This window comes from Bufo gargarizans, chromosome 2 (genome assembly GCF_014858855.1).
Source record: "Bufo gargarizans isolate SCDJY-AF-19 chromosome 2, ASM1485885v1, whole genome shotgun sequence".
Taxonomy (NCBI): Eukaryota; Metazoa; Chordata; class Amphibia; order Anura; family Bufonidae; genus Bufo; species Bufo gargarizans.
In genome coordinates, this window is record NC_058081.1 from 191,122,833 (window position 1) to 191,150,202 (window position 27,370).

Consider the following 27,370-nt stretch of genomic DNA (forward strand, 5'->3'; position numbering starts at 1 on the left):
AAGGCTGCGCCACCGGCCGGGGCGAGCCTTGGAAAGCACTTTTGGAAAAAGACTCCAGCAGAACTTTGTATGCTATCAGCAGCGGAGAACCCCCGAAGCCCTCCGAACAAGTATTCCACTTATACCCTTATACCCCCAACCACTCCACAAGCGGAGCTACCCATAGCCGCAAGGAGGACATATAAAGAATATCTAGAAAATAAGGTAAAACATCAGCATTCTTGTTAACCCTAATTATTCCCCCTTTACTTCATTTATATATATGCGCGGTGCCCCCATACCAAATTTCAAATCTATACCTCATTGATTTAGACTTTTATGACCTGTCAAAAGAAACTAATGTATGCCTCTTACCATATCATTAATCCTCTGAAAATGGAATCTTCAAGAATCAGATGGTCATCTGTAGACTCACAATCACAGTACCCAGGAACAAGGATAGCTATAAGTGGTTAAAGATGAAGATAGACTGCCTGTAACAATTCAGTCTAATAGAAACTAGAAAATGTAGTAAACTCCAGTAGACAACTAGTTGACTATGGACAGATCAGCTGTTATTACTACCAATGCTATGTAGTAAGGGACTTCAAAAGTGATCGCTACTGAGCCTTAACCAGGGCAACACTGCCTTCATGTGGTCATTATCAGAACTGCACAAGACGTCACACAGAGCTACATAGCAAGATGGGAAAAATGGAGTCTGCACAATGGCTGGGAATATAAAAATGCGACAACCATATTTCTCCTTCACAAACATGGCTGTCACCTTTCTAAGGCATATCACTATTAGGCCTCATGCACACGACCGTATTTTGTTTCCGTGTCCGATCCGTTTTTTTTTTTGCGAATAGGATGCGAACCCATTCATTTCAATGGGTCCGCAAAAAACGCGGACAGGACCCCGTGTGCGGACATTGTAAGGTTTAACTTATTCTCTATTTGGCATCAGACATCAACGTGTACAAGATCCAAAGTTGTTGAAAGATTGCTAAGGCTACATGCACACGACCGTATGTGTTTTGCGGTCCGCAAAAAAAATGGATGACGTTCAGTATGGCATTTTTTTTTTTTAGCAGATCCGTTTTTTTAGCGGATCCATTGTAATAATGCCTATCCTTGTCCGAAAACTAGAAAAAAATAGGACATGCACTATTTTTTTTGCGGAGCAACGGAACGGACATACTGATGCGGACAATATTTCACTCCACTCTTCATCAAAGTTTGAAACTAGTAAATGGCATTAAACTATCCTGCAGATCTCCTGATATTCCTCACTATATTTTGTGGTGAATGTGACCTGCTTATTATTGGACTTGAGTACTGCTACCTTCTTTTTCTTTATTTGTTTTTTACTGGGAAAAACGAATGCCTCCCTATCTAAGGAAAGTGCCCAATCCTTTGCTCCCTGCACCAATTGTGCGACATATGCCCTATGATATAACCTATTGCCAACATCTTCTGCTTCTCGCAAGAAGGTTTCTGTACTGGAGCAATTGCGCCTTGCCCTCACTAATTCCCCTTTAGGTATATTACGGGTCACATGTAAGGGATGGCATGAGGTTGCCAACAATGTAGTATTCCCAGCTGTCTCTTTCTTATATGTGGATGTGCAAATTCTAGAATTTATGTCATCTCCAGTTAAACATAAGTCAAAAAAATAAATGGACTGTGTATTGTGGTGTAAACCAAGTGTAAGGGAATCCAAACAACCATTTAAATACGTGTCAAATAATAAGTGCGCTACATCGCCCGACCAAACATACAGCAGGTAGTCTATGTAGCGCTCATACCATTTAACATCCTGAAAGTAAGGATTGCAATCAGCAAATAATGTCTCTCCCACCATGCTATAAATATATTGGCTATGGAGGGAGAGAATTTGGCCCCCTTCGATACTCCAGATACCTGTAAGAAAAAGTTCTCATTAAACATGAAGAAATTATGCTTCAATAAAAAGTCCACTGACAGACAAACTCTTGGAGTGCCAATGTATACAGTGGATATAGAAAGTCTACACACCCCTGTTAAAATATCATTTCAGAACTTTTTCCATCTTTATGTGACCTCTAAACTGTACCACTCAATTGAAAAACAAACTGAAATCTTTTAGGTGAAGGGAAGAAAAAAAAAAATAATAATAATAATGTGGTTGCATAAGTGTGCACACCCTCTTATAACTGGGGATGTAGCGGTGTTCAGAATTAAGCAATCACATTCAAAATCATGTTAAATAGGAGTCAGCATACACCTGCCATCATTTAAAGTGCCTCTGATTAACCCCAAATAAAAGTTTAGCTGCTCTAGTTGGTCTTTCCTGAAATTTTCTTAGTCGCATCCCACAGCAAAAGCCATGGTCCACAGAGAGCTTCCAAAGCATCAGAGGGATCTCATTGTTAAAAGGTATCAGTCAGGAGAAGGGTACAAAAGAATTTCCAAGGCATTCGATATACCATGGAACACAGTGAAGACAGTCATCATCAAGAGGAGAAAATATGGCACAACAGGGACATTACCAAGAACTGGACGTCCCTCCAAAATTGATGAAAAGACGAGAAGAAAACCGGTCTGGGAGGCAACCAAGAGGCCTACAGCAACATTAAAGGAGCTGCAGGAATATCTGGCAAGTACTGGCTGTGTGGTACATGTGACAACAATCTCCCGTATGTCTGGGCTATGGGGTAGAGTGGCAAGACGAAAGCCTTTTCTTACGAAGAAAAACATCCAAGTCAGGCTACATTTTGCAAAAACACATCTGAAGTCTCCCAAAAGCATGTGTGAAAAGGTGTTATGGTCTGATGAAACCAAGGTTGAACTTTTTGGCCATAATTCTAAAATATATGTTTGGCCCAAAAACAACACTGCATATTGCCAAAATGTGCCATGCTGGTAGACCCATACCCAAAAAGACTGAGTGCTGTAATAAAATCAAAAGGTGCTTCAACAAAGTGTTAGTTTAAGGGTGTGCACACATATGCAACCATATTATTTTATTTTTATATTTTTTCTTCCCTCTACCTAAAAGATTTCAGTTTGGTTTTTCAATTGAGTTGTACAGTTTATAGGTCACAATAAGGTGGAAAAAGTTATTTTACATCACAGAAACCTGACATTTTCCAGGGGTGTGTAGACTTTTTATATCCACTGTAGTTACTATAGACTGTAAGGAACCATTGTAAAGCCACCAATGCCAGACACTATGGGGTATATTTGTGTATAGGGACACTACATCCTGCAGTTATCCACGTGAATTTGCTACTCCATTGAAAGTCAGCAAATGTTTGCAAAACCTTTCTGGTATCTTTTATATAACTCTGGATAGAGGGAACTAAAGGCTGAAGGAGGGAATCCACCCATTCAGGGAGCATCTGCGAATATGAGCCAATACCGGCCACAAGTTGCCTCATAGGGGGTGGAAATCCTCCTTTATGCACTTTAGTAAAGAATGAAAAATGGAAATAGGATGCTCAACATATACAGTTGTGTTCAAAATAATAGCAGTGTGTTTAAAAAAGCGAATAAAGCTCAAAATCCTAATAGCTTCTATTTAAAAGAAAAACTGCTACAAGAGGACCTCGTTTTAAATTAGAGGGGCAAAGGTTTAAAAGTAATATCAGGAAGTATTACATTACTGAGAGAGTAGTGGATGCATGGAATAGCCTTCCTGCAGAAGTGGTAGCTGCAAATACAGTGAAGGAGTTTAAGCATGCATGGGATAGGCATAAGGCCATCCTTCATATAAGATAGGGCCAGGGGCTATCCATAGTATTCAGTATATTGGGCAGACTAGATGGGCCAAATGGTTCTTATCTGCCGACACATTCTATGTTTCTATAAACATTCACTATATAAACTGAAAAATGTTTGAAGATTTTGCTTTCCTTTGAATCACTTAATATTTATTTGCACAGGTGAAACCCAAAAAATTAGTACAAAAGTCCATTTATTTCAGTAATGCAGATTAAAAGGAATTGCATTAATGCAGCTTAAAATTAGAATTTTGTGAAAAGGCTCAATATTCTAGGCTCAAAGTGTCACACTCTACTCAGCTAATTATTCCATACCCCCTGAGCAAAGGGTACCTCAAATTGTGACTTTGGGGTTTCATAAACTGTAAGCCTTAATCATCCAAATTATACCAAATAAAGGCTGGAAATATCTCACTTTGCATGTAATGAGTCTCATATGTTAGTTTCACCTTTTAAGTTGCATTACTGAAATAAATGAACTCTGCACGATATTCTAATTTTTCGAGTTTCACCTGTATAACCACTGTTTCTGAGAACTGCTGTACATCTGTATTGCAACTTCTGGCACCTGTGAACAGGTATTCCAGCCTAGGATGATTGGACTACATTCCACCGCTCTTCTCTATTTCTTGGTTTTGCCACAATTGGGTTAGTTTCTATTGGATTAAGATCCGGGGATTGGGCTGGCCACTCCATAACGTCAATCTTGTTGGTCTGGAACCAAGATGTTGCACGTTTACTGGTGTGTTTGGGGTCGTTGTCTTGTTGGAACACCCATTTCAAGGGCATTTCCTCTTCAGTATAAGGCAGCATGACCTCTTCAAGTGTTCTCATGTATTCAAACTGATCCATGATCCCTGGTATGCGATAAATAGACCCAACACCGTAGTATGAGAAACATCCCCATATCATCATGCATGCTTCACTGCCTTCACAGTGTACTGTGGCTTAAATTCAGTGTTTGGGGGTCGTCTGACAAACTGTCTCCTGCCAGTAGCCCCAAAAAGAACAATCTTACTTTCATCAGTCCACAAAATGTCTCTTTAGGCCGGTCAATGTGCTCTTCAGCACATGTCTTTTTATCAACAGTGGGACTTTGCGGGGGCTTCTTACAGATAGCTTGGCTTCACATAGGTGTCTTCTAATTGTAACAGTACTCACAGGTAACTTTAGACCTTCTTTGATCTTCCTGGAGCTCATTGTTAGTCGAGTCCTTGCCATTTTGGCTATTCTTCTATCCATCTAAATGGTAGTTTTTAGCTTTCTTCCATGTCTTTGAGGTTTTGGTTGCCATTTTAAAGCATTTGCGATCATTTTAGCTGAGCAGCCTATCATTTTCTGCACTTCTTTATATGTTCTCCCCTCTCCAATCAACTTTTTAATCAAGGTACACTGTTCTTCTGAACAATGTCTGGAACGACCCATTTTCCTCAGAATTTCAGAGAGAAATGCACTGTAACCAGCATGTACAACATTTGCTGCCTTCCTTCCTTAAATAAGGGCAATAATTGCCACCTGTTTTTCAAAGAATGAATGACCTCACTCATTGAACTCCACACTGCTATTATTTTGAACATGCCCCTTTCAATTAGTGATTCCATTACACAGAATCAGCAGCATGCATGTCATGACTGTTGGATTTCTATTACTCTACTACACCTGCTAGTAAATTATTTGCCATGTAGAAATATCATTTCTACCAAAACCAGTGATTGATCAGGTTAGTGATGTCTGACTGCTATTATTTTGAACACAACTGTATGTACTCCATTTCCTTATTACTCAAAATTCCCAAAGAATAATCTTTTTGCAAGATCTATAACAATTCAGTCTGGAACAAGGGAGTGGGTTGCGGCCCAATGGAGCATATGTAGATATATCATCCAACATTTTTTGTACCTGCATTTTATAGATATAGCTATCCATCACCACAACCGCACCCCCCTTGTCCACTTCCTTGATTACTAAATCAGACTTTTGCTTTAATTCCCTCAAAGCACTGAACTCTTTGTTAGTCATATTGTTTTCCTTTTTTTGAGTATTTACGGGTCTTACATTTACTCCATCCTACTTAACACTTTTATGTAATGCACATAAATCCCTGGATTCTCTGGTTTGTATAAGACAAAAATCCTTATAAGTCTTAAATGAGACAGCAGAGTTAATGCATCCCTCAATCTCCTGCTCGCATTTCTTGGAGATAAACATGTGCCCGTTGCTTGAAATCCATTGATTGTGATTCACACTTGTTTCATGTGGGATGTCTGGATCAGAGTCATGTACTGTTTGAAAATGTTTTTTTTTTAGAGTCAAATTGCGTGCTAGGCGATTCGCATCCACAATAGTCTGATAAAGGTCAAAATGATATGTTGGTGAAAACTAAAGTCCTCTTTTTAATACATTGAATTGTTCCTGTGATAAGATCGTGGCGGATAGATTTATTACCTGCAGAGCCGAGCCTCTATTCCTTTTTGTTGCGTGACGGGTAGCAACGGCTTTTTCTACGCTTTTCTCCCGCCCGCCGTTTTTTTTTATGTCAGTCTTCTATGTTGAGAACTCATTGCTGGGGATGCATATGTTGTGGTGGCATGCAAGTGTGTGGAAGATCGAATAGCCTCTGCAGCTGAATCAGATGAATCCAATTCCGTGGAACTGAAGGGAGGCATTAGTTTTCCCCAATAAAAAACAAAGAAAAAGAAGGGAGCAGTACCCAAGTCCAATAATAAGCAGGTCAAATTCACCACAAAATATAGTGAGGAATATCAGGAGATCTGCAGGATAGTAAAACGCCATTTACCAGTTTTAAACGTTGATAAAGAGTGGAGTGAAATAGTGGCTGCAGGGATCCGGTGTGCAGCTCGCAAAGGACCCTAATAAATTTATAGCAATAAATATTAAACCATTACTTGATAGGATAAAGGAGAGGATTAAAGTCTGGAATAAATTACCAATAAACAAAGCAGATAGAATTGGAATAATTAAAATGATACTGCTACCCCAGTTGCTCTATGTCATTAGAAACAGTCCCATTTTTCTGGGGGACTTGGTTTTTCATGACATAGAGAAATTATTCAATGTATTAATTTGGTCAAACAAAAGGGTAAGGAGAAAGATATATTTGCTTACAAGATCTTACGAACAAGGAGGACTAGAGGTCCCAGATATCAGATTGTACTATATGGTAGCTAATATTGCAACAATGATGAATTGGACACAGGTGGACTTTCTGAGCCATCTGGTATATAAGAGTGAGGGTGGCTTACTGGATATATTCACATTACTCGAATCAGGACAACTGGAAAGTACGCACCCATATAAAATCCCATTGGTAAAATCACTGGTGAGGGTATGGAGTAAAGTCAAAAAGTCACTGAATTTAGAGGGGCAGATTAAAGTCACACCATTATGGTATAATAGGAGGTTAGGTAATGCTACCTTTTTGAAAGAGGCTAAATATTGGGCTGATAAGGGTTTATATTTCACAATACTTTCAAAATGAAAGACTGAAGGATAGGGACACATTATTAATGAATGTAAGGGAAGATAGACAAAGTTATTTTAGATATATTCAGTTGGTGGATATTGTTAAAACGGTTATAAAAAAGGAAGATATAGTGACAAAATCACATGAGGTGATGAATTATATATTAGGCTGGAAAGGTAAGCATAAATTGGTGTCAAGTTTGTATAAAAAGATACGAGAAACTAGAAGTGAGGGATTTGAAATAGTAAATTAAAATGGGAGAATGATATAGGGATAATAACAGACGATCAGTGGGGAAAACTCTGGTGTTTTAAACTATATCTGAGGAACCCCTCTCATAGGGTAACCTCAGTTTATGATATCACACCGTTTATATACAACACCAAAATGGCTCAAGAAAGTTTCAGCTAAAACGCCCGGACTATGTCCTAGATGTATGAATGATAAAGCGGACATTATCCATATGTGGTGGAGGTGCCCAAAGATTCAACCATTCTGGTGCAGTCTGATTTAATTAATCGGGGATATTTTTTGTTTTAAAATCCAATGGACGGCTTCTATATGTATTTTGGGTAAAACTTCCTATGAGCTATCAAAGGAGAATGAAATTATGTTATATAAATCATGTTTTATAGCTCGTCTATTGATAGCAAGAAGATGGATGCGCCCCGAGTTAACAACAATAAAAGAATGGGAAAATTTGATGAACTCCAATTGTATAATAGAAAGAGTAGGATACATTAAGAGTAGCATAGGTTATAGACATGAGAAAATTTGGACTCAGTGGCTAAAATATATAAATAAATATAGATATATATATTATTATTATATATTTTTTTTTCTTCCCCTTCCTTTTCTGGTTGGAGTGGTGGTCTGAGAAAGTCAGGGGAGGTTGTCTGCTGTGCTAAAAGTCCAAACAAAGAGGCAGTTAAAGAACCAGGACAGGAGGCAGAATACATGAAGTGACTTCAAAAATACCCACTTGTTTTTTCTAAACAAAATTACATAGAATATTCACTTATAGGCTGTCAATCTGTGATAAAAAAAATTGATAGTAGTGTGCCTTTTAAGAAAACATCCAATTTAGACATCCCATTTCCTTAGTCAGAGCCATCCACCATAAGATGATATGATGGGACTACTATGATATGTTTAAGTATGCATGGCTGGTGCTAGTAAGGGGTTGTATATAAAGTAATTTGGTACATCACGATCAATAGTTTTAAAGGGCATCTGTCAGCAGATTTGTACCCATGACACTGGCTGACCTGTTACATGTGCGCTTGGCAGCTGAAGACACCTGTGTTGGTCCGATGTTCATATGTGCCCAAATTGTTGACAAAAATGAGCAATGGGGGATTGCTATTGCAGAGAGAGTTAAGTCCATTTCTCCTAGAGGCTTATTTGCATATATTAAAACTTAATTTTTCTCAGCAATGTGGTCACATATGAACATGGGACCAACACAGATGTCTTCAGTTGCCAAGTGCACATGTAACAGGTCAGCCAGTTTCATAGGAATAAAACTGCTGACAGATGCCCTTTAAAAGGTTTCTCTGTTAAATCACACAATATCAAACAACTTTTCAATTGGAATCATAAAAAAATTGCTCCAGTGTCTAGATATTACTAATACATACTATAACCATCTTCTCCTCTCAGCTGATGAGTCCAGTGGCAGCAGTCACATGTCTGAATCCTCCTGTACACGGGCGGTGGAATGATTCCTGCTTTTGTACAGGCCCATCAATAGGAATCGGTGAACTAGAAAAATGCTTCTCACCAGCACTGACCACATTAGGTGGATGTCTGGGAGGAAAGCAAAGGAACACCAGGGGCACTGTAACAGCAATATCTAGACACATGAATATTTTAAAGCATTCCAATTAAAAAAAATATATGTTTTGGGCAAACAGAAAAATGTATAATTTTTATTTTAAACTTGTTTTAGTAAACATGTATAAAACAGTATGGCATATACATGAAGGTCAAAGTAAGCAGCGTAAGGACAATCAAATATAAGAATAAGGAATAGTGTGAAAAGTACACATTGCAGTACTACATTCCATTACTGATATATAGAATCATGGTTGAAGGTGGAGCAGATGGGCTTTCAGGGTGTTAACAGAATACTGTTGGAGAGAGACACCATACTTTATGAAACTTTTGCTGACAATCTCTGGTTTTAAATACATTTTCAAACATCATGGTCTGATTTACTAAGGATTTCCATTGGTTGAGGCGGGGAGGACAATCCTCCATCCAGCGCAGAGCTATCGCCTTGCAGGCCATAAATAATGTGTCCATATTTCCTCAGATAAAATGCCCGAAAGACAAAATTTAAAATGGCCATAGATTTCTACAATCCCCATTCTGGTGAACGGAACTTATTTTCAGTAGTAGAAATTTCTGCAGCAAATCAATTTGAATATACCCTAACAGAAGTTCCAACCAGACATGATCAAGACCGGTTATTAGACTTTAAAGGGGCCTCATATTAATCCCCTACACTCCAGAAAAAGTCCCAAAGTGAAGCTCTGAAACTTTTTGGGCTTATTTATGCAAACACTTTGCAAAAGTTTTCATTTGAACACCACTCACTCTAGTTTTGAAAGGTGGGTGGGAAAGTGAACATGGTTAACCTGTCACGCTGATTTCAAGAAACAACTAAACTAAAGCTGTGGCAAAATTGCCTTTTTTTCCAATTCCACTTGGAATTTTTGGCCAGCTCCCCACATCCTAGGCAACTAGCAGAGCTTCTATTACAGGGATTACTCCAGTATTACATAAAACCTCTATCTACCAGAATACAAATACTGTAGACTCCTGTATAAACAAGGTTATATTATGCTATAAAGGATGAACAATCTAAGGGCTCATGCCCACAAACGTAAGGGCCCCGTGCCCGTGCTGCGGACCACAAATTGCGGTCCGCAATGCACAGGCACTGGCTGTGGGGCATCCGCAGCGGACCTATTCACTTGAATGGGGTCCGCGATCCACATCTGAGAGTCCGCACCGCACAAAAGTAGTGCATGCACTACTTTTTTGCGGTGCGGAGGCATGGCCAGAAACACACCGTAGTGCTTCCGATCCGTGCTTCCGCACCGCACCTCCCGGATTGCGGACCCATTGAAGTGGGTCCGTGATGCAGCTGCACAGGGCCAATGCCCATGTATTGCGGACTCGCCGTATGTGGGCTGCAATACAGCCATGGGCAGCACACGGTCGTGTGCATGAGCCCTAAAGCTGCAGTTAGGTGCTCTGAGGATCAGCTAATTAATCGGGAAAGAAGCATTCCTTCTTTCCCAAAATCGGCTGCTCGTTAAGTGGAGGTGACCGCTGCATTTGCATGCAGCAATCACCTCCACGGTATGAGGACGAGTGCTGGCTACTCCTATCACTTGTCTCCATACAAATCATTGTTCCTGGGCAGCAGATCACTGTTTAGACCTCAAAATCTGTTGCCTGGCAAAAATGACAGATGTCCACACCTCAGATCATTTCACCTGATCAACAAGCGTTTCACTCGTTCATCAGGTGACACGCAACACCTTTACACGGGCCGATTAGGAACAAGTGTTCATAGGAACGCTCTTTCCACATAATGGGACCAAACATCTGGCCGTGTAAATGCGGCTTAAGGCCTAATTCACACATCAGTGATTTGGTCAGTGTTTGAGCTGAACCGAAACCAGTCCTGGCGTTGGCTCACAATCACTGATGGAAATCACTGATCAAACACTGACCAAATCACTGAACTAGGCTTTATAAAAATTCTGAACAGAAACCAAATTGTATGGGACCCAACATCCAAATGAAACAGAAATACTGTAACAAGGGCAAACATTACCAAATGTATAAAGGCTTGAAAAGGATAGAAATACAGATGTATTCCTGTGCCAAATAAAACTAAAGCCGTGGTCATGTGTGGTATACAGGCATGTCACCATTGCAGCCATCTAAACATAGCCCGGAAGGGAGGACCACAGCAGTGGCGTTGGCGCAGTGGGGAACTGAACTGCTGAGTAGAGGATCTATCGTTACGTTCGTCTATTTCCAGCCTTGGAGAACCTCTTTAATGTTCTGCTATAATAAACACATTACTGCAAACATCGCTGCTTAATTACAAGTGCCTTTAATTCCCAACAGGCTTTGTGTACATTATTTCAGGGTACATAGCTGATCCAGTGACCAAATCAAATTGTAAAACATACTAGAAAAAAAAAAAAAGTCATTTTACCCCTTTTATGCTTTGCTCTGCATTGCAGGCACCTGCAAATGAGTGGTTACATGAAAAGGGGCACAATCTTTAAAAGCACACGTAGTATTGCCGGAGGGGCTGTGCCCGGTGTCACAGTCTCTCAGGCCCCCGCCGCGGTGTATATCTTTTATATATACTTTATTTATATAACTGGGTATGTCCACCTTGGGAAGTAATACTGTTTGTCTTCAGAGTGAAAACCCACGCGACCCCTCCATGTTCTAGTGGTTTTAGAATCCAGTGGGAGCTTCCAGCTACAGTAAAGGTGTGTCCCTTTCTCCTGCAGGACTGACTGATTCCATGCTTGAAGCCAGGAAGAATCACTAGCTGTCCTCCTCTCTCAGGGCGGACGGTAGAAACTTATACTGTTGTTGACGGATTTGGGCCAGCTTCTTACGTGCTTCTTCCAGCTCTCTCTCCTTTTTTAGCATTTCCTCTTGAGCTGCAATGATCTACGAGGAAAATGGCCAGACATTAATATTCCCAATGTTAGGTTAGCGTGAATGGAGCAATGACAGATATGCCGGTTCGATTTTCAAATGTATTACTAGTAAACGCCATTGACTTTAGAGAGATTGTCCAGTATACAAATCTAATTTCCATACACCCTACTGAGCCAATAGGATCCTCATCTCTAGGCCACAGTGGAACTAAAGAACATCTTTTGCTCTGGAGGACCATCCTGTCCTTCAATTTGATTGCAATGGACCCTGAGTAATGCTTTATTTCCCCTGTAGTGGTGCTGCAGGGAAATTGAACAGCTCTCAACGGATTACAGCTGATTTCTGGGAATACCAGCAGCTTGATTTCCAGCGATCAGTTTATTATCAAGGGACCCTTCTAACGAGTTATCCATAGTGGAGAACCCCATTCATGAGCTCCATCAGGATACCATTATTTTTATGGCAAGAATAGCACTGCAGACTAACTCTTAAGAGTCCAATTAACACAACTGTATTTTCGGTCTGCATCTGATCCACATTTTTATTTTTTGGGGATCGGATCCAGACCCATTCATTTTAATGGGTCCACAAAAGATGCAGAGAGCACACCGTGCTATCCGTATGTCCATTCAACACCGCAAAAAGAAAACAGAACATGTCCTATTTTTGTCTGTTTTATTAAAAAGAATAGGCATTTCTAACAAATGGCAGGACATGCTGATGTGCAAAAGGAGTAACGCACACAGCAATTATCCGTGTTTTGCAGATCAGCAATTTGCGGACTGCAAAATAGATACAGTTTTGTGAACGCCCCCTAAGACTCACTGAACCCCAAATTGAACAGAGCCTAAATAATTGGGACTGTGCCCAGATTTCCAATAATAAATACATTCTGCATAGAACTTAAAGGGTTTGTCCAGCCTAGGCTAGCTGACAACCCCTATAGACTGAACCTGTGCCCTATAAAACAAAAAAACACAGGTCTCAGCAGTCACTTCTGTGACCTATCGTTTAAGTAGATGTGACTTCTGTGGTCATGGAACCAAGCTACTTCCTGGTCCTGTGGTGTCCAGGAGCAGCCCAGGGAACCACAGACAGGCGAGTGTGCTTTTGCTCTAGTGGGCATAAGTTGGGGCCATAGTGGTGGTTGTCTCCTAAGCTGGACAACCCTTTTGATTACGACCTCTCTCTATACATATATAGCTCGGTGTCTCTGGATTTCCTGGTATGGTATAATTCACATAATTTGGGTAAAATTAAAGCTTAGGCTTGGAACATAAGTGAAAGCTGTAACTTAAGGAAAAAACTCATGGAGACATTCTGCCAATTATGTATTTGTTGAGAAAATTGATCTGAACAGAAACCCATGCACAATCCCATCATATTACGTGTAATTTCCATTATTTCAGGTTGCTGTGATATTTCATTACTGGCCAGATGCATGAAGCAGTGCTACCAGATGGCAATCCTGTTGGCAAGCTATAGTATATTCCAATGTATGTAAGGACATTCTTACATGGTATATCCATAATGGGGGAGTAAGTCCACTGCAAACCGAGAATTGTCTCCTTTTTACTAACCTGTGCAATTCCACCTACAAACTTTGTCTTCACGACGACATCATCCTCCTCTGCTTTGCTGAAGGCAGCTTTCTGGGCTGCTCTGACCAGGTTATCAGAGGCCCGCTTTACAGCATTGCCGGCAGCCTGTAGAGAAGAAGGTCAGGTGTGGACAGATAGAATATGAAGATGGAAGACAGAGAAACCATGAAGGCCGCAGGTAGGAGGTGAAGAGCAGGTTAGAATAAAAAAGAAAAAAAAAAAAAAAGCAATACTTAGCTCATTTAACAGAACCAAAAATTAAAAGGTGAAATGAATGGGTTTCCCCAATTCCATTGTGAGCTTTGCCGTATTTATGTATTTGCTATTGCATTGATAACCTAATCAGATTCATATCACTAGATCTACTGTTAATAGCAGGATCCATGTTCTGTGTGACAGTCAAGCCTAATCCAATGTAGATTTAAGCAAGCTACCTGGAGTCTTCTCATGGCTTCCGAGTCTTGGTCAGCTTTCACCTTGCAGGCGACCAGAAGTTGGGCAGTGGATGCTGCTACTTGCTTGGCAGAGGAGATCAGTTTCTCCTCACTGGCGTGGCCCTGTACTGAGGCGTTAGCCGATTCACACAAGCTGCTCGTTGCCGCAGCCACCATCCTGGCCTAGAAGAAGTCAACAGTGGCCAAATGACCAGAAAAAGGAAATTGTCGCCTGCAGTGTAAGACGGCTGCAGTCTCTATAAGAACCTATGCAATGTTAGTGGAGCTACATTCGCTACAGATACAGGACATTCTTTGTTTACTATGTTATTTAAGTCTAGTATCACAAAGCTTACAATCTAAATTGGAACTGATTGTCTGGCAAGGACAGCAGGATCAGCTGCCTTTGCGTTAGCATTTTGTAATGCATGGTGACTTTCTTGGTTAGCTATGATGCTTGATGGCTTGTTAAGAAGTAACTAGAGTTCATGGTTGGGAAGTGTAGACAATTGCATTTAATTGGTGGCCAGTTCAGTTAAAGTGTACCACTGAATATAGCCAGCCTTCCATAAATCAATAATAAAATGAAGATAATAAACTTTGTAATAGATCTTATTACAGAAAAATGACTTTCTCCATGTATCAGGTTCCTCCTGCACTGATAACTCATTCTAAATTCCCTGGTAAAATTTGTACACAGGAGTCCAAAAAATGAGAGACCAGGTTATGGTTGCTGCCTATAGTAGCCTATGGAGAGAGGAGGAGGGAACAGTTGCTATGATGTCACACATAGAGAAGATGGGAGGGATCCTGCTCCCCCATATCTCTGTAGCATAAACTCAGGAGCAGCAGCATGGAGGGCATTACACGTAAGCGTAATAGGTCTGCCATCGCTACCTTCTTAATAGGCTTCTTTGTGCAGAAACTGTATCCTGCTCTCTCAGTAAAGCTGAAAATTCATATCTGCAGGCAGATTTTTATTTGCAAGTTCAGAGTAAGGGTCCATTCACACATCCGCAAAATGGGTCTGCATCTGTTCGGCAATTTTCAATGGGGCCACAAAAGATGCAGACAAGAAAAGGCATTTCTAGTATAGGGTCGGCCATGTGCGGTCTGCAAAATGCGGAACGCACATAGCCGGTGTCCGTGTTTTGCGGATCCCAAAACAGTTGCGGACATGTGAATGGACCCTTAGTCATATTTCTGGGGGCAGATTTTATTTGTAAATTCAAAATAAGTTCAGAATTAACACTTCAGTTATTTGGTCAGTTATTTCCATCAGTTATTGTGAAGCCGGCTCAGAGATACAGTTTTAGGCTGAATGCACACGGCCGTGTTCCGCGGCCGAGAGCGGTCCGTGGTATGCCGGGCAGGATTACTGTTCAGAGAAGGAGCGCACGGCATCATTGGTTGCTATGATGCCGTGCGCTTCATGCCGCCGCTGCTGTAGAGTAATACACCTGTTCTGGTTTTTGCTCCCAATAACTGACGAAAATAACTGACCAAATAACTGAAGGATGAACTCAGTACAAGTTATCAGTGCAGGATGACAGGGAGGAGGAAAGAGACTTATGTGTGGAAAAAGTGGCATTTGTCTCCACTGAGATATACTGTAAAGTTTCTTATCTTCAATTGTATTATTTATTTGTGCAAAGTTATTTATAATCAGGGGTACACTGGGTTTCCGATTAGTAGGGAAATGCACTTGAGATGATGCTGGTAGATGATGAGTAGAAGGAGTATCAAATATAAATATTAGCTTATGTGGTGGTTTTATTAGTTTAAGACTTTATAAGTTTTATTTTTGGAAACAAGTATACGTAACATAAAGGCAACTCAAAGGAAAAGCAATGTATAGGGGGCACATGGCCAAGTTCTATATAACGTGGCATCAAGCAATAGGGAAGTATATATGGATGAAAAAATATAATACTTACAGCAGAAATTAATCCCTGGGACCACTGACCATCATCTGCTGCATTAGCAGCAATTGCGCCAACCTGCAACGCAAAGAAGGCAATGAAGTAAGGTTACTGACTCATCAGAATGCATCACAAGATGGCACAGGTCATCTGAAGGCTACCACATAGACTGTACTTTCTCTGCAAATCAAATACTAAGAGGAAACCATAAAAAATTATTATACCGCTGAAGAAATAAAAATGAATTGCAGGAAATGTGTTCCGTTATGTGTATGAGGAAATTCCCATCCAGTTGATATTAGGATGGTGCTTCACTCGGAAGAACTTGTAGATAAGGTGGCCATCATTTGTTTTGCGCGACTAGATCTTTGACATTTGTATCGCATACTGCTCTATATTCTGCTACTGCAATAATCTCTGCTACCTTCTAATAGGAATCCACCAGTCTTTCATCTAAAGGTAGTATTTCAGATCAGTGCCAACTGTAAACAGCTTTTCACAGTTGCAGCCAGCCAGGGATTTCCCTGGTATTCGGGTTAGACTGGTCATGTAACCATTCACTGGACACCATCCAAGAGAAGATAAAGCTGTGGGTTACCAAATACTAAGGAGGGATTAACCCACTTCAGATTCATGAGTTCTAATGACAAGGTCAGAGGAGAAGCCATTTCTGCACCTTATCAAATCTCATATTGTCATTTTGCTCCTGCCAAGCTCCAGTGATGATTTTAAATTGGCAGCAGGATGTGACATGTACATCAGCAAACACCATTTGGCTTGGACATGGAGAAGACACATAATATGTAGTAGTCCCTCTTGATGGCTCCTTCCATTCCTAATGCACCATCATTGTACTAAATAAAGCTTAGGACCAGCATATGCCCCCCTCATGGTAATAACACAGCCACAATTGCATGTAAGGTATATTTCTTGGGTGAAGTTGCAAAGATCCAAAGGATATGGCTTTCAATTTCATATTCCAACTTCCATTATGCCAGCCAAACACTGAAGTACAAGAACTGCCTGTCTACTTGCAGCACTTAAAGTTGGCTTACCAGTGGACGATGCAAGAGACTTCTCTTGCGTAAAACAGCATATTGTTAGACAGGACCTGTCACCTCTCCAGACTTGTATTCCCCAAGTAACAACAATTCTGGAGCATTTTTTCTCATGACTCTAAGAGGTGTCATTCCTATATTATTCCCGCTACGAGCTTATGAATGATTTGCCAGCAGGCCTCAATAAAGGTCCTCCACTGGTGGGTGTCACATGTTGGGGATGTGGCCCTGCAAAGCCTGAGACAAATTATCAGTGCTGCAAGTCAGCAAATGTGAAAGGGGAAAATAGACATGGAAGACTTTAAGGGCTCATTTGTGTATAGTTAAAGGACATCTGTCAGTAGATTTGTACCTATGAAACTGTCTGACCTGTTACATGTGCACTTAGCAGCTGAAGACATCTGTGTTGGTCCCACGTTCATATGTGCCCGTATTGCTGAGAAAAAGAATACTTTAATATATGCAAATGAGCCTCTAGGAGCAAAGGGGGTGTTGCTGTTACTCCTAGCGGCTCTCAGCAATGCGTGCAGATATGGGACCAATATATACGCCTTCAGCTGCCAGGCGCACATGCAAGAGGTCAGCCAGTTTCATAGGTACAAATCTGCTCACAGATGCAATTTAAAATAAACCACTGATCTTACCCTGTCCCCTCATCCCTTCCTCCCCCTCTTTCCTTTCTTTTCCCGGAAAAAAAAAAAAAAAAAGAAAAAAGACTAGGGTCAGAGGGTTTACATATGATCATCAACATCTCATCTTGATCAAATGATTTGGGACTTGATTATATGTAATATGCTGGGAAGTAACAACTTTCATACATTTATGTATGTATTACTTTTATCACGTCAACCTTGAATAAAAAATTTTGAATATAAAAATAAACCGTTGAGTTGAGGATTTCCATCATACCCATCACTGCAACTGTAGGACAAACATATTCATTTTATCGGTGTCTTACTGCAGTACATCCATGTTAACCGTTCATCGTAGGGTGGACTTACCTTGCCTTGTGCCACCAACTCCCTCTGTGCTGCTGAGGCCGACTTCACCAGTGCACTTGTGGCGGCTGCTATGGACTTTGCCGCTTCTAGGATCTGCTCCTCAAAGTCGAGGGTCTCATCTGCCTGCTGAAATACAAAAGAGGGAGCATTAAAAGGAGGATAAAAAAGATCTGTCGATACGACAAGAAAGGTGACCATCCTGCAGTAGCTCTCTAGAACCCAGGACAGCCCTGGCGCACACGCAGGACACTGTAGCAATATGTTTGATATATAGCTGAATGAATTAACAACCTAATATATTAAACATATCAGACAGAGGCTGCAGTAGAGGGTTCTTGGACCGATTCCACTGACAGAAGGGGACATGGATGGGATGTGGCTCTCCGTCAGAAAAATCCTCTAATTCTGGGTTAGTTTTACAACAGAGGCTGTTGTGGTTAATCCATACATTGGTTAGTAAAACTGAGCCCTGTGTGCCCAAGCTGCTGCAGAGGGCTCAGGCATTCACTGTAGGACAAGTGTGACATTACAATTACACCCTGGGCCTGGCATATGAAAAGAAACCGCACAAAGGTACAGATGAGATGGCACAGACACCTGGATTGCATAGGCTGATGAACTACACAAGGGGCACTTACCTTTGGCTTGGCTCGTGGTCTGAGCTGTTCCAGTTTTTTAGCTGCTGCCTCAATAGAAGCTGCAGCCCCAAGGAGCTCGGTCTCAGCAATCACTGTAGGATCTTCAGGATCAACCCATTCTGTACCTGTAATTACAATAAGATGGAGGAGGTGATAGGGAACACCTGTCCATACCATGCAACACAGGATAAGGGTCAGACAGGAAATATTATGTAATATTATGTAATGTGGAGCGGGTGGCTTAGTCTGGTTACTAAAAAAAAGTAGATTAAACCTCTTAAAGGGATTTTTTTAAAGCAATTATTAGTAACCTATCCTCAGGATCTGGCAGTATCTGGTCAGTAGAAATACAATTCCCGGTTTAAAGTGTTTACTGCACACAAATGAGTGCGGTGGTCTCTTCATAGTATAACGAGCACAACATCGTACATTGTAAAGTGACTGTGCTTGGACTTGCAGCTAAATCCCATTCACTTGAGTTACAGAAAGACCATGTTACCAATGGATGTGACATCACAGGCTGAGGAAGTGGCCACAGCTCACCCGAGCATCGACTCCCCTTACAGCATTTGATTGATGGGGTCCCAGTCCTCTGCTGATCTGATAGGATGCTGAAGATAGGTCATGAGTACTCCCAGATAACCCTTTTACATGGTTGAGTCTAATTTGACACTGCTTAGAGATTAGTTATTTCATACTGCTTAGAAAAAGTTATTTTTTGTACTCACCGTAAAATCCTTTTCTCGTAGTAGGCATTGGGGGACACAGCACCATGGGTATATGCCCAGCTGCCACTAGAAACAAAAAAGTGTTGGCTCCTCCCAGGTGGGCTATACCCCTCTGCCAGAGCAGAGAGAGATCAGTCGGTACAAAAGCAGTAGGAACACCACACCTGAACCAAAAAGAAAAACTGAAAGCCAACAAGTCTTCAACTGGGGAGACCCGACGACCACGCAGGCAACGTCAGGACCACAAACAAGAAGAAACTCAAGAAGGGTGGGATCTGTGTCCCCCAATGCCTACTACGAGAAAAGGATTTTACGGCGAGTACAAAAAAATCAATTTTTCTCGTGCATGGCATTGGGGGGGACAGAACCATGGGATGTCCAAAAGCAGTCCCCGAGGGAGGAAAGAAAAAACGCCATGCCGCCAATCTGAAGCACAGCTGCTTGCAGAACCTTGCGTCCCAGGCTGGCGTCAGCAGAAGCAGGTCATGTCTGCCTCCTACGGACACTAGAACTAGACTGATCTCTCTCGTCTCTGGCAGAGGGGTATAGCCCACCTGGGAGGAGCCAACACTTTTTTTGTTTCTAGTGTCAGCCTCCTAGTGGCAGCTGGGCATATACCCATGGTGCTGTGTCCCCCAATGCCATGCACGATAAATTTAGATAAATTCTAAGGAAAGGACCAGTCCAAGAACTGTAGTTTGTTAACTCCCAAAAAACACATTTAATAACCAGAGAGTTTTTAGAGATTTTGCATGCATTGAAGTGTATCTGCCCCAGCTTTGTTTCTTGGGCAATCAAAATAATTGTGTTTTTTTGTTACACATATAGCTGTTTTTTATTATCTGTCTTATAGTTATAGCTATAATTAGGAGTAATGCTTTAAAGGCTATGTACACCTTTGGGGGCAATTTTTTTTTTATTACTGCATTTGAGCTAAAAATATATTTTTTCAATTGGTCTATATTAACAATATGGAGTCCTTTTTTCTGTACAGAGCCGAGATGCTCTACTAGCTGCTTGTGGATTTTTTGTCCTTTGCGTCATCTGAGGAGCAGACGGACTTCTTATCTCTGCGTTCTTTCTTTATAAACACTCATTATAGATCATAAGAATGTGGCTTAAATAAGTGTTTATGAGCTCTCAGTAGCTTAGAAATAAGGGTAATTAGATGACCTGGCACAAAGTGAAAGTGAAAGTACAAGTCACACAGTTAGAAAAACAGTTAAACCTTTATGACCGAAAAATAACTTAAATGCAATCATAAAAAAATTGACTCCAAAAGGTGTACGAAGCCTTTAAACAAAATGTAGAAAACTATTTTCTTACATTTATATTTATTTTGTAAATATTTTAGGTTTACACCTAAATAAAGTATTAGAATCAGTTCTGCGTTTTAGTTGTTCTGATTTGTAGCATGTATAATCCTGGATTACATGGCTGCTATGAAGACTTTGTATATTTATTTATTTTTAGCATATGTCCCCTTTGAGGTTAGAAAAGACCCCGGAAGGGACACTTATTTTTTTTTTTACTTTGCAGTTTTCCACTGTAACTGAGGCATCCATAGGAGTAAGATTCAGTAGGGACAGCAGCATGTCACTGTGTCTATTTGATGCACATCACTCAGTGAGCTCTGAGTATGCTGGAATAACAGGATCCCTGGCTGTAAGAGATTGCAGGAGCTTTAAATCTGCACCATACATTTACAATGATGTGAGTATAAAGCCCAGGACCACGCATCATACATGTAGGAGGGGCTACTCTTTAAAGGGATATTCCCATTTCAGATAATAGGGGCATATAGCTAGAGTATGCCCCCATTGTATGATAGGTGAATGGGACCTGCACCTATCACATAAACTGAGCCAGCACCCACCCTCAATTCATTTCTATGGGGCCGCCGAAAATAGCCAAGCACTGGCTCGGCTATTTCGGTTAACCCCATAAAAATGAATGGCAGCACACCGCACATGGGCTTCCACCGCTTTCATTCACTCGGATATTTTCAGCAGCCCCATAGAAATGAATGCCCCTATTATCTGAGATGGAAATAGCCTTTTAAACAATCATAGTGGAAATCCAACAAGATAAAAAGTTAACAGAATCTGGTTGGATTGGCTGACAATCTTACATATCAGACGCTGGACTTTAAAGGTCATCAATATCAGAATTGACTCCCGGCACCCCCACCAATCAGATGTCGTAGCATTTTATTTACCATTTACTTAATCCCCCTCGACATCACAGTAGCGAGCAGTGTAATTACAGCTCCTACGTCCCATTCACGTTAATGGGAAGGAGATGTTACACTCCATCTGCTCCTTTCCACTGAAGATGAGGAGGAGCTGTAATTACACTGCCCGCCACCGTGGTCTCCACAGCGAGCAGGTAAACTGTGAAGAGAATGCAGCAATCGTAGAAGTGCGGTGTCCTTTTCAAACAGCTGATCGGCGGGAGTGACAGGAGCAAGACCCCCGGTAATCTGATATAGAGGACAGGTCATCAATATAGGAAACTGAACAACCATGTTAAGTGTTGTCTGGCAGCTGAACAATTACCTCTTCCAATTTAAATTAACATGCATACTATTCTTAGCCAAATGTGCAAATACCTGAATTCTTCATGAAAGTAATACTCTGAAGCATTTTTTCTTAAAACTATGCACTGTGCCATTCCTATGGTATGGAAAAGGGGACCCCTTTTTAACTAAGGGGAATGATAACAATTAGTTGTCAATTTAATTCTACGTATCGAAGAGGAATAACAGAGGAATCGCACAACACAGAGCTCTACGAAAGGATAATCTAAAAGTGTTATTGTATGGGGATGCAAGTATATACTAAAACAGACATGTCAGGAGAGTTCCGAGAGGTCCTTTTTCAAAAATTCAAACAAAGGTCTCCTATGTCACAGAACTTTTGCTTCTTGCATTAAAGGGGTTTTCTAGGAATGATTTAAATTGGCCGCCAGCAACCTGTCCTAGAATGTAAGCAGGACTGGTTGTCTCCACTTGCAGAGCTGCCTAGGGGGTGAGGGGGTGGGTCCTCACTACACATTACACTGCTCTACAATAATGGTAATGATTGTATAATCATACTTATACATACTCCTATATATACGGTTGAAACCAATATATATTTATATATCTACATAAGACCAGGATCATAGCATTAAGAAGACTATTCTGTGAATTCCTATTGAAATTTTATGGTTCATTTACTATATTTTTTTTATATATATTACTATATATAGTATTTCTATTATATACTGTTGTATATTATATATATTTTATAAAAAATTTATAATATTTATAATGATGTTGTTATTATGGTGACGTGCCCTTACTGACATATTATTAATATATCATTATGTCATATTATTTATATCCTCTTATTCTATTATGCATTCCTCATATTGGTATTTGTTGTGTTCATGATGATGATCGTTTTATTATAGCGACGTGCTCTTATTAACATATAGTCCTATTAGTTTTATCGAATAATTGCAGTATCTAGTAGTCTTGAAACCATGTGCATTAATGTTAAGTTGAACTTATATATGTATTCTAGTGACCATATAACGGCTATGAGAACAAACTATGATGAGTCCTAGTGGGTTTGAAGTACATCCATCCCACGTTTTTAGTTTGACCCAAATCCTTGCTGACGAGACTAGCCAGCTGATTCGCGGAATATACCGTCACTTCCGGTCGTACAATCCGTCACTTCCTGTATTGTGGAGAGCATCGCGGAGACTCAGGAATCGGTAACAGAGGAAGACGCCGAGGAACACGTGCGCACCAGCGACACACAGGATCGGAGCGCTCCCTAACAAAGACATTCCCCTATAATAGCCTCCTGGAGCCCGGCTATACGGGGTAAGACCATTTGATTTCTCTCCCTCCTTTAAGGTGACTGCCCTTTGGGACATAAGCGGACTTTCATCAGCAAAAACTTTTAATCCATTTTATTTACCGTACACAACCTACGTAGGACCTATATGCAGACTGATCACCTGCATCAATAGGTCTCTTTTTATAATTCTTTTAATCCCCATGGATGTTTGAATTGTCTCCCCAATATAGGAGAATATAATTCCTTTAATTCCTATGTATGTTTGAATTGTCTCCCTAATATAGGAGGATACATATACGTTTGCTCTATTTAGTGATCCGCTGAATGGTGTGAATTTATCTAACATATTCAATAAATTATGACTATATATTACAACTGACTCCTATAGATATATACCCATCCATTTGAGTGCCCTCCATCTCTTGACTATATACAGTTTATCCAATGATGAGATCTTGCCTACAATATTCCATCATGACTGAGCAGCCAGACAGGAACCTTCACCAATGTGTAGTATATGCAAATAAAGGCAACCAATCCTGTTCACATTCTAGGACAGGTTGCTTGTGGACAATTTTAAATCAATCCAGGAGGACTCCTTTAATTTATGCAGAGGGGTCCTACCTTTCATAGTTTCCGTCGTTTGGATTAGTTCAGTCACAGCTGACGCTATACGTTTTGAGAAGGCTGACAGCTGATGCTTCCCTTCTGGAATAGGTTTCTGCAGAATCTAAACGCGGAAAAGCACTGGCTGAATGATGGACTGTATTCATCTTCATTGTAGACCCACTTCATATAAAGTACTCACAGATAGGACATGTTCCAGCATCTCCAGGTATCCTAGTGTACATTCCGTGCCATACCTCAGTGCTCGCTCCCTTGTTTCTTCACTTATGTCTGGATGATAAACGGCTTGCTGCAAACATAAAGTTTACTTGTAACTCACAGTCACTGAATTCGCACTTACTTACGCGCCTCTCCGTGTACATGACTGACCTTGCAGGATGTCAGCATTTCAGAGACCGCTTTGCGGCTTAAGTTAGCAGTAGCAATGACATCTTCCTGTCTGCAAGAATTTCCAGCCGCTACTGCTTTGGCTGTTGCCACAGTAATTCCTTTGGTCATGCGAATCGATTCTTCCGGTGTTGTGGTTTTTTCAGGTACATCTTTTGACTGGAACTCCTGGAAAATATCATTTGCATCAACGTCTTACAAGAAAAAGCGGTAGACCCTGCCTCTAGTACATCCTACAGGTCATCCACCATTCATAGGCACACATACTTAAAAACAAATCTTCCAACCAGCTGCTGTATGGACACAAAGAATGTAGGAAAAATGCTTCGTCTTCAGTATGAAAGGGTTAATTGTAGCTTTTTTCTGCTACCACTTCTAAGCTTTAGCTTCAAGGCCACATGCCAGATGTATTTGGTAATGCTACCTGATGCATGCTACCTGAGGGTATCATCACAGAGGGTAAGCTCTAATTAAGATGTCTTTTGAACATGCTACTTTATCTCTTTGATATCCACCATCTTGGGGAGGTTACCGAGATTTGAGCAGAGCTAAGTGACTTTCCTTACATGCTTCTATATGAGGCTGCTTTCTCTGTATGTGTCTTATCACTGCTATTATTCAGAAAATCCTTTATTTAAAAGGTTATGAACACCTTCAGGGGCTAAAAATCAATTTTCAACCGGTCTTTATTAAAAAATTACAGCAGGTTTATGTGATAAAGGGTTACATTTTAGCTTAGCTGTGGGCATCTTACGTTTACTTTAAACCTCATCTGAGGGCTATGTATGTCCCTTATCTTTGAGCTACTAACAGCTCATAAACACTTATTTAAGCCAAATTCTTATTGAGCTAAGATTCTCGTTGATAAGAATTGAGCTATGAGTGTTAAGTATGAGGTCAGGAGATCAGAGATGAGGACCCGACAGCTCAGCAACCTGACAGGGAAACAGGATAAACACATAGCTTGCTACTAGTGAATCTCAAGGCTGTACAGAGAAAAATTCAGAAATTTTTTAATAAAGACCAATTGGAAAAAAATATTTTCAGTTCAAAATGCAATAATAAAATTCCCCAAAAGGTGTCCACAGTCTTTAAGCCTATTCCTGTAAATCAGAAACTACAGTAAAACATCTCCTCAATCGGATCTTATAGTTTGACAGACAGAAGGCGGAAAAGTTCTTTAACCTATATTTTATTCCATCTCTGCCACTATGAAAAGTTTATTACTGGTGCATTAAAAGGGTTGTCCAACTCTTCACAAGTGATGACCTACCCTGAAGATACTAAATAATAGAGGGTTAAAAACCCGTATCCCCCCAATCAGCTGTAGTAGTAGCTCCGGCACCAGAACTAGACAGCTCTGCAGTGGATAGTGCTGTATAGTCCCACAGCTGAAGCTACTGCAGAACAGCTGATCACGGGGGTGCCAGGTGGTAGGACCCCACCGATCTGCCTATCCAGATTGGCCCCTTTCACACGGGCGAGTTTTCCGCGCTGGTGCAATGCGTGAGGTAAACGCATTGCACCCGCACTGAATCCGGACCCATTCATCTCTATGGGGCCGTGCACATGAGCGTTGGTTTTCACGTATCACTTCTGTGTTGCGTGAAAATCGCAGCATGCTCTATATTGTGCGATTTCCACGCAACGCAGGCCCCATAGAAGTGAATGGGGCTGCGTGAAAATCTCAAGCATCTGCAAACAAGTGCGGATGCGGTGCGATTTTCATGCACGGTTGCTATAAGACAGGATGGGGACCTGATCATTTTATTATTTTCCCTTATAACATGGTTATAAGGGAAAATAATAGCATTCTGAATACAGAATGCATAGTACAATAGTGCTGGAGGGGTTAAAAAAAAAATATATTTTTTTTTAACTCACCTTAATCCACTTGCTCGCGCAGCCGGCATCTCTTCAGTCTTCTTCTTTGCTGATTGCAGGAAAAGGACCTGTGGTGACCTCACTCCAGTCATCACATGATCCATCACCAAGGTAAAAGATCATGTGATGACCGGAGTGACGTCACCACAGGTCATTTTCCTGCAATCAGCAAAGAAGAAGACAGAAGAGAAGCCGGGCTGCGCGAGCAAGTGGATTAAGGGGAGTTAAATTATTTTGTATTTTTTTTTAACCCCTTCAGCCCTATTGTACTATGCATTCTGTATTCAGAATGCTATTATTTTCCCTTATAACCATGTTATAAGGGAAAATAATACAATCTACACAACCCCGATCCCAAACCCAAACTTCTGTGAAGAAGTTCGGGTTTGGGTACCAAACATGCCGATTTTTCTCACGCGCGTGCAAAACGCATGACAATGTTTTGCAGTCGCGCGGAATTTCCCGCAACGCACTCGCCTCTTATCTGGGCCAAAAATATGACGCCCGTGTGAAAGAGGCCTAAAGGGTTGGACACGCGCTTAAAGATTTGACGAAAAAAGTCATGTTTAAAGAAAACCTGTCCGCTCCTATATGCTGCCCCCACGGAGCAGCATAGTGTAGTGACAAGCTCATTGATTACAGTGGTCTGTCACTCCTGTGATAGCATGCAGTAGTTTTAGATTACTAAGCTGCCAAAGCCTGCAGTGTAATCACTACTGCGAGAGAGATGAGTCTGGTGCAGCACACTGCCCCTGCCCTTGAAGGATGATCGAGTTTTCCTTCCTATGCATAACAGGAAAGAAAGATTTCAATCATCATCTGGAGGTTGGAGGGGGCAATGTGCTTTATCAGGCTCAATTGTCCCACAGTGCTGGCATACACTGCGGACTCTGGCAGGTCAGTACTCTAAAATTATTGAATGCCATCATAGTAATGACAAACCACTGAAATCAGCAGGACTGTCACTACACAGTGCTGCCCTTAGTGAGGGGAGTACACAGGTTTCCTTTAAGAGCATGGAATGTGACAGAGGTTGCCTAAGCTTATGTTTGCCGTTACACTGCACTTAATTCTGACATAGCACAATGGTGGATAAAGTTATTATTTCTAATAATACTGATTTTTACATGGAGAATTTACTTATTTGTAGTCGTTAAATTCTACTAGATATCAAAATCATGAGTGGATCATAAAAGGAGTACTAAAGGTGGATACTACTTTTCCTGTTTTTGAATCCACTCCTGGTTTTGCTTCAGAAATTGCATACAAAACCTGAACATAAGGCCGTACTCATACAAT

The 27,370-nt window shown here is 40.9% G+C and overlaps 1 protein-coding gene across 2 annotated transcripts in view; it reads right to left on the bottom strand.

Annotated features, from left to right (window-relative positions):
• Nucleotides 1-11,349: 11,349 nt before the first annotated feature.
• Nucleotides 11,350-27,370, bottom strand: part of TLN2 (talin 2) — a 210,054-nt gene continuing 194,033 nt past the window's right edge. For both annotated transcript variants that reach the window (XM_044279820.1, XM_044279819.1), the window contains 9 exons: nt 24,170-24,355; nt 23,982-24,089; nt 23,798-23,903; nt 18,592-18,716; nt 17,954-18,079; nt 15,910-15,972; nt 13,973-14,155; nt 13,518-13,643; nt 11,350-11,946 (listed from right to left, as the gene is read on the bottom strand). In XM_044279820.1, coding sequence (XP_044135755.1) covers nt 11,818-11,946; nt 13,518-13,643; nt 13,973-14,155; nt 15,910-15,972; nt 17,954-18,079; nt 18,592-18,716; nt 23,798-23,903; nt 23,982-24,089; nt 24,170-24,355 — 1,152 coding nt within the window. In that variant the 3' untranslated portion in view covers nt 11,350-11,817. The remainder of the gene's footprint in view (nt 11,947-13,517; nt 13,644-13,972; nt 14,156-15,909; nt 15,973-17,953; nt 18,080-18,591; nt 18,717-23,797; nt 23,904-23,981; nt 24,090-24,169; nt 24,356-27,370) is intronic.